The sequence below is a fragment of the Necator americanus genome, chromosome IV (assembly GCF_031761385.1).
Source record: "Necator americanus strain Aroian chromosome IV, whole genome shotgun sequence".
In the NCBI taxonomy this organism is placed as follows: domain Eukaryota; kingdom Metazoa; phylum Nematoda; class Chromadorea; order Rhabditida; family Ancylostomatidae; genus Necator; species Necator americanus.
In genome coordinates, this window is record NC_087374.1 from 30,106,787 (window position 1) to 30,121,391 (window position 14,605).

The 14,605-nt window shown below is 38.8% G+C and overlaps 2 protein-coding genes across 3 annotated transcripts; both read left to right on the forward strand.

Moving 5' to 3' along the window:
• Positions 1-42: 42 nt before the first annotated feature.
• Positions 43-4,313, forward strand: RB195_003216 (uncharacterized protein; the record flags this gene model as incomplete). Of its 2 annotated transcripts, none has more annotated exons than XM_064200779.1 (7): positions 43-277; positions 375-493; positions 554-652; positions 1,994-2,140; positions 2,228-2,392; positions 2,570-2,629; positions 4,218-4,313. In XM_064200779.1, the coding sequence occupies 7 exons, from the start codon at positions 43-45 to the stop codon at positions 4,311-4,313; spliced, it is 921 nt and encodes a 306-aa protein (XP_064056660.1). The 2 variants fall into 2 exon arrangements, with proteins under 2 accessions (XP_064056660.1, XP_064056661.1); XM_064200780.1 differs by having other exon boundaries at positions 2,243-2,392.
• Positions 4,314-5,064: 751 nt separating this feature from the next.
• RB195_003217 (uncharacterized protein) lies at positions 5,065-14,516 on the forward strand (the record flags this gene model as incomplete). Its single annotated transcript, XM_064200781.1, has 7 exons — positions 5,065-5,117; positions 10,004-10,119; positions 10,178-10,291; positions 12,641-12,793; positions 12,853-12,983; positions 14,167-14,244; positions 14,313-14,516. 7 exons carry the CDS (start codon positions 5,065-5,067, stop codon positions 14,514-14,516), a joined length of 849 nt encoding a protein of 282 aa, XP_064056662.1.
• Between the last annotated feature and the right edge of the window lie 89 nt (positions 14,517-14,605).

The window sequence follows — 14,605 nt, forward strand, 5'->3', positions numbered from 1 at the left end:
TTTAATTTACTCTTTTATATTAAAGGATGTGAGGGTGTGACCATGTCTTTCAAGAGGGCGCAAACAGCAACTTGCAATGTTCGAACGCCTTCAAAGCAACCTGAAGTCATTACGATTCCGGATAGTGATGGAGAAGATTCGCAGGACCTATTCGACACAATGTCCGATGACGTTGTGCTTATAGATTCAGATGATCTGTTTTCCACTTCGGGCAGTGAAGCCGGTAGTCCTAGTAAAAAGCATTCGCAGAGTTCAAAGCGGCTCAGTAGGTCACAGGGTGAGTAAATAGGTTTCTATTTTCGAGAGTATCCACTAATTTTTTCCACGGCACGGTCATGGTGCTAGCTGTTTTATTTTGTTGTAATAATTTGCAGTGATGCAATATGGCAGTCCACTACTGAGGCGATACCCAACCAAAAAAGCGAAGCGTTCATCATCAGTGATCATTTCTCCGTGGAAAAGCCCATCACCGAGAGTGACCTGGCGGAAAAGTGTAAGATTTTGTTACCAGGAATCCCCCTCATCACGTTTTTGTTGATTTTTAGTCTTCCAGATCAGTGGTGAGCAAGTCGGAAAAGAAGATCCAGTCCAAATCACAATAGATGATGAGATTCCCCTTAAGAAGATAAAGAAAGAAGAGAAACCTGTGCAGGTTAGTTTAGTTTCATCTTTTATCTTTTACCATTCCAACATTACATGCTGGCGTTCAAGCAATACTATCTACATTAAGAGAATGAACAGGTAAGGATGTCCAGAGAATTTTTATGATTTTTTAAATTTTATTTTCGGAAGAGATATTCGAATGCTGCGGATATGTAAGGCCAACAAAAATCCACACTTAACTCAATTTTGTCATGAGCTTGAGTTTATATGTATTATCGACCCTGATGATCACGAAGAGGCGTGGTATAAAATAGGCTTAGTTGTTGTGGCCATTTGATAACCACTTGTATCGTCCAAGAGTGCGGCAGACAACGTTACGTCGTTCAGATTCATTGACACCTACCTCTGTATGCATCATATAATAAATATTCCGCTGAACCATCGTCTCAGCCTGTTCAGATATGGTATAGAAAGCACTCCTTATGGGTACGCTGCAGTGCCCGTATGCATTCATTCATCAACGCGTTTAGTCTGCAAGTTCGGAACAAAATTTTCTGCGACAATAAATAGGAATAGATGGGGTGTATTTTTTTCTTTTTAAAGGCAACATTCCACGAATCTGACTTGGTGAGGGAATGAGCGCGAAAAGCTAGAGGTGGGGCTGTAGATTGCGGGATCAGATGTGGTTTCGCTCATCTCTCCCTGAACGCCGTAAGAAACGGCGTTAGAACCGCCTTAGTTTCTACGAGGTGCATTAGAACGTCCCTCTATGCATACGTTCCGGTCCCCTTAGCAGCCTATTCAATGGTTTTACTTGAATAAGATGATGAGAAGACAACACTGATTTTCGACCGACTGCACTTGGTCGCGGCACGTGCACAAAATCGTCGTCTTCTACGCTCTTACGACGATCAGCGAGAGATTAGCGAAACCACCCTTAATCCACAACCCTAACTGTAGATTTCCTCCTGGATTCCTTCATCACGTCAGATTTGGGGTATGCTGCTTTTAAGTAGTACGTGTTTTATTTCTCTTCTTCATTTTTTCGCTTTCTATCGCATGCATTTTTTTCGAGAGATATGATATGATTCTTTTCATATGAATTTTTCTACGATTTTTTTTACTTCCTTCTTCTATTTTCTGCCCTTCCTTTAGGAGACTCATTCAAAATTTCGGTCAGTAATGAGCAGACTAGCAGGAGTATTTTTCACTTCCTACGCTCTAGATTGCTGGAGCAATATCCTATTCCCAGCTGTCTAGTCGTTAGTAGTTTCTTAACGGTTATAAAAAAAGATTATTGTGAACGAATCGTAAGGTTTCCTTGTTTTTTTTACTTATAAATTTTGTGTGCTTAAGGTTTTCAATTTTCTGTTAATCAACTATTATTCAGAAGCAAAAATCTGATCCATGGGCGAGTGCTCGCATGAAAGAAATAACGCGGAAGTTTGAAACACGCGATAAAATTATGACCGAACTTGTGAAAAATGACAAGGATTTCCTCAGCATCGTTCAAGGTGGCGCTCTGGAACGTGTTCAGGTATGTTGAGTGCTCACTAGTTTAATTTTCGATAGTATGAATGTCGAGTTAGTTCTGTACTTGTATTTCTGAGAGTTAGTTCTCCAGTTGTCTTCTATTAAGAAGAAAGCTAAAGAGAAACTCGTCGAAGGAAATGTTGTGCGTAAGCAAGCAGATCGTGCCAAGATGCGTGGTGTTGTACATCCTTCTTCTGAAGCATATTTTGATGCTTTGGAATTGAGTCCTGCGTCAAAAGAACGGCGAGTCAACGAGGTAATTTTATGTTTTTTGTTATTGACAATACCAGAGCGCTTGAATTCTAGCGTACTGTTGGAAGTGAAAGATTATCAGAAGAGACATATTTGTTTATAGTTCGAATTCTTTTTTTTTAATGCGCGATATATTTAGTTGATTAGCTTTTGCTTTGTGCCAATTATTATGTAACTGCAGGTTAGCCGTGTCCGAGTTGTTGCGGAAAAGATGCCCAGCACTCCTGAAAATTACTGGGAGGTGAGTATTGACCTTTGCATACATAGAGAGTGTTTCTACCCATATTTTGATATTTCTTGGTGCGAGGATTGATGCGTTGATGTTCTCTTCTCTCACTTGGCAGTTCTGACATCACACCTTTTCCATTTGTCTCATTAATTTCTGTGTTGAACCAACATCTCAAGAGTAATACTGACTGAAAATTCATATTGAGTTTGGAGAACGATTTTACGTGAGTGTTACAAGCGATAGTGGAGGTCCCCTCCTCCTTCTTATCTTTCTAGGATGTAATAGTAGGAAATAACGAAACTGTTCCGACGGAATCATCTACCAACAGAACGGCGATGTGCATTTAGAGCTTGTTTCCCGTTGCTTGAAAAATTCCGTTGAATTCAACAGCCAGTGCCTTCGTTTAGAGGAGAAATCGTCAGGGAAAGAAAGGTTTTTGGAAATAAATCGGAATGGAGCGAATTAAACAATCTGCCTGCACATTCAGTATTCCGTTTTGTTCCAACTGAGGTTTTAAAGTTCAAAGTTGACCATGAAAAATGGAGGGTTTTCACTTCTGAACCCATAGCATTGTTGAGGGAGAAGTGAAAGTAAATGGTATGATACATGCACTCTCTCGAACTCTTTAGAAATCTCTTGGATTTACACTTTTTTTGGGAACTATTTAGTTCTTTTCAGCACTTTTAACTTCGACCAATACGATTTACCCTATTCGCTCTTACTCGACTTCATCCCTCGGTGCAGCAAATGTGTAAGAGCGAATAGGTTAATGTACTATAGAAAGTGCACACATAAATGATATCGTCACTAACGTGCCAAAGCTATCGCAAAAATTCGGATTTTGACATTACGTGCGATGAATCGACAGTCCACGATGAGAATGAGAAAATCCATTTCGTTATGAACTTTTTTCGATTTCCAGTCTTTCTGATTTATTTTGCTTATGTTCGGCAGTCAGTTCTGCTGAGGAGAATCTTCTAACGAACAGCATCACAACTTTTATTATCTGACATGATAAATTGTATAATTTCAAAATAGAATTCTCATTTATCTTTCTTCGTTCCATCGCACGTTCGAATGGCATGATAACAAGTAAGCGTCTTTTGAAAAGAAGACCGTAGAAAAGACCAAAAATAAAAAATTCCGTTTCCTTCATTTCCTCAAAATCACGAAATCTTGTCAGCAAGGAAGGAAGGCACAAAATCTTTTATAGGTATATGTGCATTAGTATTCATATTAAATATAATATACTATATTCAAGTAAAGTAGATAGACAGTTAAATATAATGTAAAAAAGTAAATATTAATAGGCTGGAATAAATAATGGCCAATAATAATAAAATAAGAATAATAAATGAACGAAAAGGTAAACACCATAAAATTAAAAATCTAATAAGTATGCGTTCCGCCACCCATTCCCCTCTCCCCTTTAAACTAGGAAAGGTCCGGCTGCGAACTATCGCACCTATGTCTTTTCTGCCGGAAGATTTTGCGGCACTTTTTTTATTCAACGTTGCATTCTTACTGAATAGTTGTTCATTTTCGTATTAAGTAATCTCTTCGCTCATAATGAAGTTTTGGTTTGACGTAATATTTCAAGGTTGGATTCCCTTCTGAATCTGAACAACGCCGACGTGGCCTGATCAAAGAAGTCCACATTCCAAGGAAATGTGTCAAGAATCTTTTTCAAGAGTAGGTCAAGCTGTAAACGAGTCTTCGTAGTTCGCATGCGTCCGGTTGCTGAATTGTTCTCTTCAGTTTTTATAGAATTTGAGTATAAATAAGATCTGTTTGCTATGGAGCATGTGATGTTATGTGGGAAACCTCACAACTTGTTAGATTCGCTATCATTCAGTTGTTCTTTATTATTCTATTGATGTGGGTCTGTATCTTCCTGTAATATTAGTTGACTATTTATTTGAAAGAAGTTGTATTGATGATCTTTGGATTCTTGCAATGTCTTTTTCAAATTGGCCTTTTCTAATGTACTGAATTCTCCTCTTTTGTACGGGAATTAATGTGTGCTGTAGCTTTTTTCCGTCATCTTATTCCCTCCCCTACGGGTTGACTCGTTTTCGTTTTGGTTGACAAGTCTCTGTGTTATAGTGAACTTTCTTGAAGTTCTCCTTTTGGTTGCTGTTGACCTGAATTAAATCTCGAAAACTTCTTGATTTAGACTGGCGAGAACAGTTAAATGAGCTGAAATAGTTGTTTTTAAGGAGCGCGCATGAAATGTGTGTTAATTATATTCTCAAAATTGTCATAGAAAAAAGAAAATCGAGAGTCTAGAGATCTAAAGCATATTCTTAGGTAGGGGTTTGATTAGCTCAGCTTTTATACTACTTTGGAGGTCGTAACTGGGACTCTGGGAACAACTGAGAGCAGAAGAATCCTGTTGTGCTGTTCGTCAGCTTGGTTCATAGAGCATTCCTTATGCTGGGAGGAGTATGTTAAAAAAAGTACGGGAGAACAAAAGAAAGAAAGGAAACAGAAACCTAAGGTAATAGTGTAATACCGATACAATCAATATACACATGTTTTTTAGTTGCCTTCGTTTCGATTTTTTTGCTCAACTGCTAGGCTAGGGGTGGGTGTAGTATAGCGGTTAGAGGTTCCGCTTCTTCCATGATCTATCGGAGGTTCGAATCCGCACTAGTGCTCAGCAAGCCTTTCATTCCTCCGGGTCGACAAATTCGTACCAGACTTGTCTGGGAGGCTAAAAAATAACTGCTAGACTAGCCTCGAGGAGCGCTCACCACCTAAAGGCAGCATACCAGGAATCCGCTGGAAAAGCAAGAGTTGGTGTTGTAAGTTGCTGGATTCGGAGTCGAAGGTGGATGGTTCCGCTCACCTCTCCCTAATCGTCGTAACGATGGTTTCAGTTGCACCACATTTGTGCACGCGCCGCAGCCAAGTGCAGTCGATCGAAGATCAGCGACGTCTTCTCACCAGCCTACTCAAGTGAAACCAATGAATAGGCTGGTAAGGAGACTAGAACGCGTTCATAGAGGAGAGTTCTAACGTACCTCATAATAACCAAAGTGGTTCTCACGCAGTTTTTTACGAAGGTTAGAGAGGTGAGCAGAACCACCCCTGATCGAATATCCCATCTCCAGCTTTTCCCGCGGATTCCCTCAGTACGTCAGATTCGTGCTGCCTTTAAAGGAGACCAATACACACACACTTTTATTGAGATGTTACAAATGGCTTAAGACTTCATAGGGTTATTCTAACAAGTTCTAAGGTATTTGTGACTAAAGTAAGTGTTATCTGTTGATGTGCGTTGAGGTTTGTTCCGCATTCCATCGAGATCTCGGCGAAAATGTTGGAGAAAAAGTGTTGAGTCTCGTAAATCTTCTACTTATCGCCTGAAACTATTTCGAACACGTTCTCAATGTGAAAGCATCCATTTGGAAATAGCCACGTCGCGTAGAACCGGTTCTCGAAACGCCCACTTCTTAAGGAATGAACAAATCTTACTCTTAGTTAACTACTTATTGTACATGTTTCGCTACTATTCACTGTATGTATCACTTTCAGTATTCGAAAATAATGCATGCAGTTATGCAGGTTAAAGGCATCAGCCTACGAATCTGAGGTGGTACGGATTTCAGGTGGAGTAATCGTATACGGGATCGTAGATTATGGAGAGGTGGGTGATTCCGTTCATTTCTTGCTAATTGGCGTAAAGGCGTAAAAAACGGCCCAGAAGATGCGGCGTGTGAACACGCGACTGGCGCGCTCCAATCGAACTCGTTGCGGAAAATAGCGCGCGAACCCGTATCTTCCGGGGCGTTTTTTACGGCAATTAGGAAGAAATGGGCGAAATCACACTTCTCTCAATAATCTACCATCCCGTATACGAATACTCCACCTGAAATCCGTACCACCTCAGTTTCGTGGGGTGATGCCTTTAAGCAGATCTAAGTGAACAGATTAGTTTAAAACTACTGTAGGACAAATGTGCGGATACTGCCTTTGATTTGGAATAAGTACCCGATTGCGATGATTTCTATTCTTGAATGACGTTTCGGCGACTTCGTCTTTCTCCTGATCCTTTAGTTTTAGATGGAATATGATTTATCTTCCGTCCTACTCTCGCTTAACAAAGAAAACCCACATTTTTGATGGTACACAGCTAGAAGTGAAAGTGCCAACCATTAGCCGTATCTTACCTTATCGCTTAGGTAGAGGCGAAACGATCCGGGTTTCTTACTTTGTCCTCCGTCTGTCCTTATTCTTATTATGTTTTTTTTAATGATTAAGATAAAGATTTTTGCGGTGCTTTGGTGAGGTGACTTACATACATAACTGAGCAGTGGCCTTCAGTAGAGGAGCGGGGAGAGGGAGAGGATGCCACAGAGCCTAGAACCGAATGGCCCCGGAAAGACTTATTTATTTAATTATCTATTAATTGATTTATTTATTTACTTTATTAAATGAGATATGATATGAGGAATATACAGCAATATCTTAGTCTTAAGTCTTGGTTTGTTCTTTCGGATGCATTTTGACAATTTCTTTGCTTCTACATGTACAACAATCAAAACCTTAACGTATGATTTTGCTTTGGTAAGGAAACTATACTTTGAGAATCATTTCCATGTTGTTCACAATACTGTTTTCTACACACTGTAAATTCTGTAAATTCATCTTGTTTCTCAACATATGCCCATGGATCGACCGCGAAGAAAAAAAGAAGAAAAAAATATCAACTCATGTGGCGAACCCATAACATCTAGGTTTTTATTAAAATCAATGTAGACACGTCCGTAGTATCGAGATTAGAAATGGAGTAGATTAGAACGAAGTTGTTTTATTTTATTTATTTTATTTTATTTTATTTTTGCTCGCAACTTTCAAAAGTAGTACAACTTCTATTTGATCGGGTTTACTTCCTCAAAAGTGTTGAGGACCTCATTCGATTGCTTTAAATTGATCACCTTTAATTTTCTGTGTATTTTCTGTTTTCTATGTACGCGCATTCCATGCGTATTTTTATATTTAAGTATGAAATAACCATGTAGTGAACTCAGTTTGGTGTGTTGAAATTCTTTGGTAACATTCACAAAGCAGTAAAAAAAACGTTACCTAGCTATGTACTGAGCATAACGCATTTTCCATAGAAACTTTGAGGATGTTAATTGCGATTTGTCAAACATTTTCCTGGGAAATTTCCGATCTGCTAATCTTTTAAATTTTTTTTTCCATGCAAACCCTGGGAATTCCTTGGAAGCATTTACATGCTGGGAAGGAAATTCCTTCTTCTTTCCCCTTACATGTATAGTTTAGTGTCCGGTTTTTTTTTATGAAGACCGATTTCTTTATTCAAACATCTTCTCGGATTTCTGGTTAGAAAAACTCGTCCGATGCAAGTTTCCAGAGAACTTCCTTTTCTCCGAGATCGTAAAGCCGAATATGTGCTCCTACAAGTGCTATCACCTCAACTTTCCATTCTTTTCTGTTGGCTAGGTTTTTTTCGGTGGGATTTCCCGTTCTTTTCATTAGGAAATGAAAGTTTGTAAGGATGTATAGACGTGGGTGGATTACTGCATTTTAAATAATTAATGTAGTGACGATCTGATGTTCTACCCTTCTACGAGTGCATTTCGTCAATGACTTCTCTGATTTTTACACGAGTTTTGCAGTTTTCTAACTCAGGTCAATATTTAAAAATCCATTCATCAGTATTTATTCACGTACACATTAATGCGATATGCTGTATTCAGACGTTTTTCGATATTTCCTGCAGCCACTAAATGGCAGAAATTACGCGTACATGCGTACATCAGATGGTTTCAATTTCACGCCACACGTGAACAACTCTTTTAGAATTTCTAATTTTTTTTGTTTGAAGAAACTGCATTCGCAAATTCTCTGAAAAACGAGTGATTTAGTGAACCAATCCTATTAGAGGAGACATATAATATATTATATAAGAGTTGTGCCTTTCATTTTTCGAAAAAAAAGTCTTAAATCTTATACAGTATGCTATATAATAACGGGCCTGGTCTGTCACGTGTGTGTGTGTGCGTTTGATAAAAAAAAAATTCCAGAAAGCAGAGAGACGATCTGAAATTCGTCGAATCGCTGCTCCTGGATCAGGAACCGATAAAATGTGATGAGACGAGCCCTAAGGCGTCGAATTAGTACGTCAGAAAGTACTGTACTGGGAGGGGGCCCGATAATTTGAGGCGAAATTACCATAAAGTAAATAAGATCTTGTTTATTTTTGTGAGAACTGTATGCGTAGTGTTGTTTCATCCTAATGGCTGCGTCCATATGTCTACTCCCATGTTTGCAACCCTCATATGTTTGCTAGATGTATCCTTTAAGTACAGCGCTGACACTTCAAGCCAGAAGATTACAAGATTTTTTTCATGGATGCTTTTATTTCTGACGAAAAGAGCGATACCGGCGTTGCACAAAAAAAATTATTTAGATTTTGTGGCAGAAATTTTACGAAAGTCCCCCCTTTAGAATGGAATGCGAATAAGCATGGAAACACTGATGTGAGTTGGACGTATTCTCTTTCGAATCCTCCCAGCGAACTTTTTTTTTTCAAATCTTCGTTTGCATCCGCCTAAACGTTGCAGTAGGGTAAGAATCAAACATTCCCAGGAAAAATCGACCACTTTTCCGATTCCTCTATGGTTCTCACAAGATTTGTAGTCCACGGACTGAATCAGAAGTACTGTTTCAATAACGAATATCATAATGAAAGTAAGAACTATTTCGATTTGTTTTGTAAGTGAATAGCATAATACCGGAATATCCTGGTATGTTTGCAACATCACACTCTCTTTTGTGAAAAAAGCACACAATAATGAGTGAGACACAGCGGATTCGCAAATAAACTTTGTAGGAATGCGTGGTCGTTGGTCATTTAACGATTCAAATTGACGGCGGATATTTTTTTGTTCTTTTTTCTAAAACTATTTTTCTCTAACTAGTTTTTAACTTTTTCTACTAACTTCAATATTAGTTAAGATTTCGTTAGGTGTTTTGATAGTGCACAAAATTTTCCCTAACAAGATCCTAGTGGAACCACCCGGGTGTCCCTTAAAAGAGGATAGGAGAACGAGCGAAAGAAGAGAGAATGAAAGCGCCGATGCTGACCGGGTTTCGGCGAGTGAGGCCGATTCTTTCACCAAGGTCGTTCGTTCGTGCGACGATCGCGGCCTCGTCGTGTCTCGACGGAGACGCTGGGGTGTTCTCTCTCCAGGAATGGTGGTCGATCAGTTAGGACAACATCCTCTTCTGAAATTTTCAACATTGTTGCCGTTACTGTTACTTTTTCGTGTTATCACATTCTGATTTTCAAAATATCCTCTAGTCTAATCGTCCTTTTCTCTTTCTTTTCACATTTACTCACTTTTTTTTCAGGATGCGGTCCTTAATTCCTCTGCTGGGTCTCTTTTCTGTCCTTTTCTTCTTCTCCCCAGCTAATGCGAACAAATTCGATCAGATCAAAGAGATCTACTCCAACCCTTTGTCACATGGTAAGCGTTTTAATCTTACATTACCACTACAGTAACCTTAATCTCGTTTTCCCTTTAGGATTCGGTGAAGATATCGATTGGGTGCCTTGGGAAGATGCGATCGAAAAGGCGTTAGATACTAATAAACCCATCTTCTTGTTAATTCACAAGACATGGTGCCATGCATGTAAAGGTACGGTAAAATCGAATATTCGAAATATTCGAACATGAAATATTCAACATTATATTTTTGTAACCGTTGTAATCTCCCGATTGAAGCGTGCAAATAATGTTGCACGCGCGATTTAAGATAGGGTCAGTGCAAAAGGAGCGAGAGAGAGAGAACATCGTCGAGGTCATGGTCGATGTATCGATTCTCTGGAAAGTTTTAGAGTGTTTCAAGTAACGTTACGCAGTTATCTACGTTGCGTTCCTACGCTTTGATTACCAGATATTGTGTGATTGAGGCGAAGTAATTGACTGTGATTTGGAAAACATGTTTCCGAGGGATTCAAAAGAAAAGTTTCTGATTCAAAAAAAGTGAAACTACCGAAAGTTTCTTCTTCTCCTCCTCCTAAAAAAAATGGAACTTTTCCTACGCCTTTTTTGGGGGAAGTTTCTTACGTACTCTATACTGAAATATGGGAAATTCAAACTAATTCACTTTTTTCATTCGGAACGTGGTCAGATTTTGAATACTCGTTATGTAGATCGAATTCGTCCTGTATAATACGATGGAATAAGAAAAAAATGGGAATTTCTGTACTTATTTTACAAATGTTATGTTAATTTCTGAAGAAAGCACATTTGTTTACCTAATAATTGTCCTTAAAAATTCTCTCGGACTTTTTTCAATTTAAGAAATAAGTTAAGTTGCAAGTAACTGCAACGTCTTGATAAGAAAGTAAATTAGAGAATTACCGCAACTTATTTGAATCAATCCTCTTTCGTTTTTATCGATACTTTTAATGGTTAATTAAATGTTCATCTACTTGTGAAGTTGGCTTATCTTTCCTAAAATAGGTTTTCTTATCAAGTTTGTTCGAAAAGTGAGATTGAATCTTATGGAAAAGGTGGTTGTGAACTCAAATAAGGAAGGGATTCATGCACCTTACTTGGAATTAATCATTCTGAGTTAAAAACCGCTCGATCCGCTTGCAGGTTACCACGAATGCGGGATCCGAAATTATTTTTCGATTACAGTGATACTTTAACAAGCGTTCCTAGGTATTTGAACTTTAAAGGCACCTCACGAATCTGGGCTGGTACGGATTTCCGGTGCAGTAATCGTACACGAGATCGTAGATTGTGGAGAGAAGGGTGATTCCGCTCATTTCTTCCTAATTGTCGTAGAAAACGGTCCAGAAGATACGGCTTAGAGCGTTCCGGCGCACCATTTTCTACAAGGAGTTCGATTGGAGCGCGCCAGAACGCTCGAAGCCGCATCTTCCGGGCCATTTTTTAAGGTAATTAGAAGGAAATGGACGGAATCACCCACCTCTCTATGATCTACGATCCCGTATACGAATACTTCGCCTGAAATCCGTACCATCTCAGATTCGTGGGGTGATGCCTTTAAGAGACACAAATCCTCCTGAGAATAACAATTCGCTCCTCGCATTTTTAAAAGAATAGAATTATTTGTGTTAAGGGTAGTCAAACAACAGTTTAACCTAACACATAAGTTCTTGTGCTACTAAAAATGTGTGAATCATTTTTCTTTCTACGGACCATCTATCCGTTTCCTGAGCGCTTCGAAAGGATCTGCAACATATTGGACAGTTTTTGTACTTGTTTACCATAACTTTTGAGGTTTTCAAAATTTTCTTACTGGTTCAGGTGTTTTTACATGCAATACAAGTAGGATCCAATGTGGAAAACAGCGCGAGTACTGTTCCTATGCCCTCACCCAATCCACTTATCTACTATAATTATTGCGTTCCTTGGCTGGTCGATGAGAATAAGTGCCCAAATTTTTGAAACTGACTTAAACCACCTTAAAATGCATCTCTAGCAGTGATTCTACTTTAAAGCACTGTCTTTTTCCTCATATCTGGTTAAGGGAAAGAAATCAATTGTAGCCGCATGGTTTTCTGCGCTGAGTATAGAACATCGTTTGTCGTTTCCATTATTTTTCCAGAATACCTTATATTATTCCCCGACGATAGGTTAAATGTCAAATGAGGTGGCTAATCAGTACACCTCTCCTGCACATAACGCAGCTCCGCCCCTTGTACCCGCTGCCGCGTCGCGAGCCTAACAGGCGTCGCAGTCGCTCAGTGCAACGCAGCTCCAAACCCATATATTATCGACGATAACAATGAATCGGCGAAATTTGGCATTTGAAAATTTTGAGAGTGTTTTGGTGTCTAAGCGAGGATGTATTCCAGAATTTTAGATGATTAAAATAATTCGTAATTTGAGGTGATGGGAAATTTTGAATGGATATAATAGTACGATTTAAATTACTTTTAATTTTAAATTATTAAAATTAAAATAAATTCACTTTTTCGAAATAAATTTATTCCCTTGAATATTTCAGCTCTTAAAAAGACCTTCCAACAGTCACATGCTCGTAAAGCATTCAAGAAGCTATCTGAGTACTTTGTGATGGTGAACACAGAGGATGACGAGGAACCTTTCGAAGAGGAATACCGGCCGGATGGAAAATACATCCCACGACTTCTGTTCCTCGGTAAGAATCCCATATTTGTGTAAACAATGTGATTCAGCAGTAAATCATGGTATTTACAGACAAAAATGGCGATCTTTTGGAGCAATTCAAGAACAAGAAGGCCGAATACAAAAACTATGCTTATTACTATTCATCACCAGCTGATATTCTTAATTCGATGAAAGATGTGCTACGATTCTACGAGATTGAGGTTATTATTACATAAACAGACAATCTGTTTCATAAATCAAACCAGGCCGAGAAATACCGTAATCCTTCCGTTGCGATTCGTGGCTTTTTGCGGAGTTTTGAGCGTAATGTTTAAAGAGTCGTTCCAATTCCCGATGATCCATTGCGAATTAGGTTAGAGAATGAAAGTGATCGCGTAGACGCGTATAAAAAGTTTTTCGATCGGTAATGAAAACGGAGAGATCCAATGAAATCGAAAAGTGAAAAAAAAATCGAAAAGAACAAGAGGATGTGTTTTGCATCACTCGGAATGAGCACCTTTAATCTTTTGGAAAGTCAGGAAATTTTCCATTTAATTGCATTGTTTATGTAAATGTGTTTACATCGGTATCTTCAACATTCTTTCAAGTGAAAGTAAAAATATAGGAAGTTTCAAGAAGTATACATTGAAATTTTGGTGTTCAGTTCCAGTAGTATCCAGTACTCACTAGGATTCGAGGCGTTGTTCGTATGTATAAGAGCAAAATCGCGAAGATCACTTACAAACCCAGAAATCAGGTGGATTACGAGCACTGAACTGATCATTGTGCCTGACGATACAACTCTTTACATCCTTAAAAGTGACCGAAGGAAGGAGGATCTCAACGTCGGTATTGGCGTAAAGAGAGAGAGCATCATAAAGTGATAGGATAACCTATCCGTTCCACGCGTTTTCACTTCGCCAGTACTAGTACTGGTGTGAAGAGTTGCCTCGTTGGGTGAACTGTGGTCGAACGTTGTGACGTTGATTCCTGTATTTAGACGGTGTTTCGAATTTTTTCAAGCGTGATAGTTGCAAACTACGTCCAGAATGCTACCTTGTAGTCAAAGAACCCATCATTGAAAATTTCTCAGAACGCTGCTTCCAATAAAGTCCAGTATTCTTTCTGTGTAGAACAACATTGTCGGCTTATTTATTTGCCTTTTTGGATCTGGAACCATACACATCCGAAGTATATATGTAATTTGAGGAGAAAAGTTGTCCTTCTCTGTTTCAGGGAATAAATATAAGTTTTCATTTTTTAAATAAATATACCTCTCCTAAGAACTTCTATTTAATTAGACTGACTTGACCACGTAGTCATACTTAAATTTACAAGTCTTTTTTCTGAGCATGATCCTTCTATTCCATTCGTTCCGCGGATTTACTGATATTCGTTTTGTAGGTGCCAGAGCTGAGGAAAGCTGAGAAGCTGAAGGTCCCACCCCACAAAGCTAAGGAGCTAGAGGAGCAGAAGGCTAAGGTAAGGAAGATAACAAAACATAGATCAATGATCCAATAATTTTCGCTGTCTGATCTCTTTTTTTTAAGAAGGCTAAGGAAGAAGAGGAGAAGAAGAAGAAAGAAGAGAAGAAGGAGGAGGAAAAGAAGAAGAAAAAGGAGGGAGAAAAGAAAAAGAAGGACGAGGAAGAGAAGAAGAAAAAGAAGGAGGAAGAGAAGAAGAAGGAGGACAAGAAGACTACTAAGAAGGACGATAAGAATAAAGACAAGAAGGAAAAGAAGCAGGAGTTGTAGGCGGCCTTCATACATCTAGTGATCATCTGTTGTGGGGTACTTTTATGTGTGATGAGAAGTTATTGGTCGTTGTGACGATCAATAACACC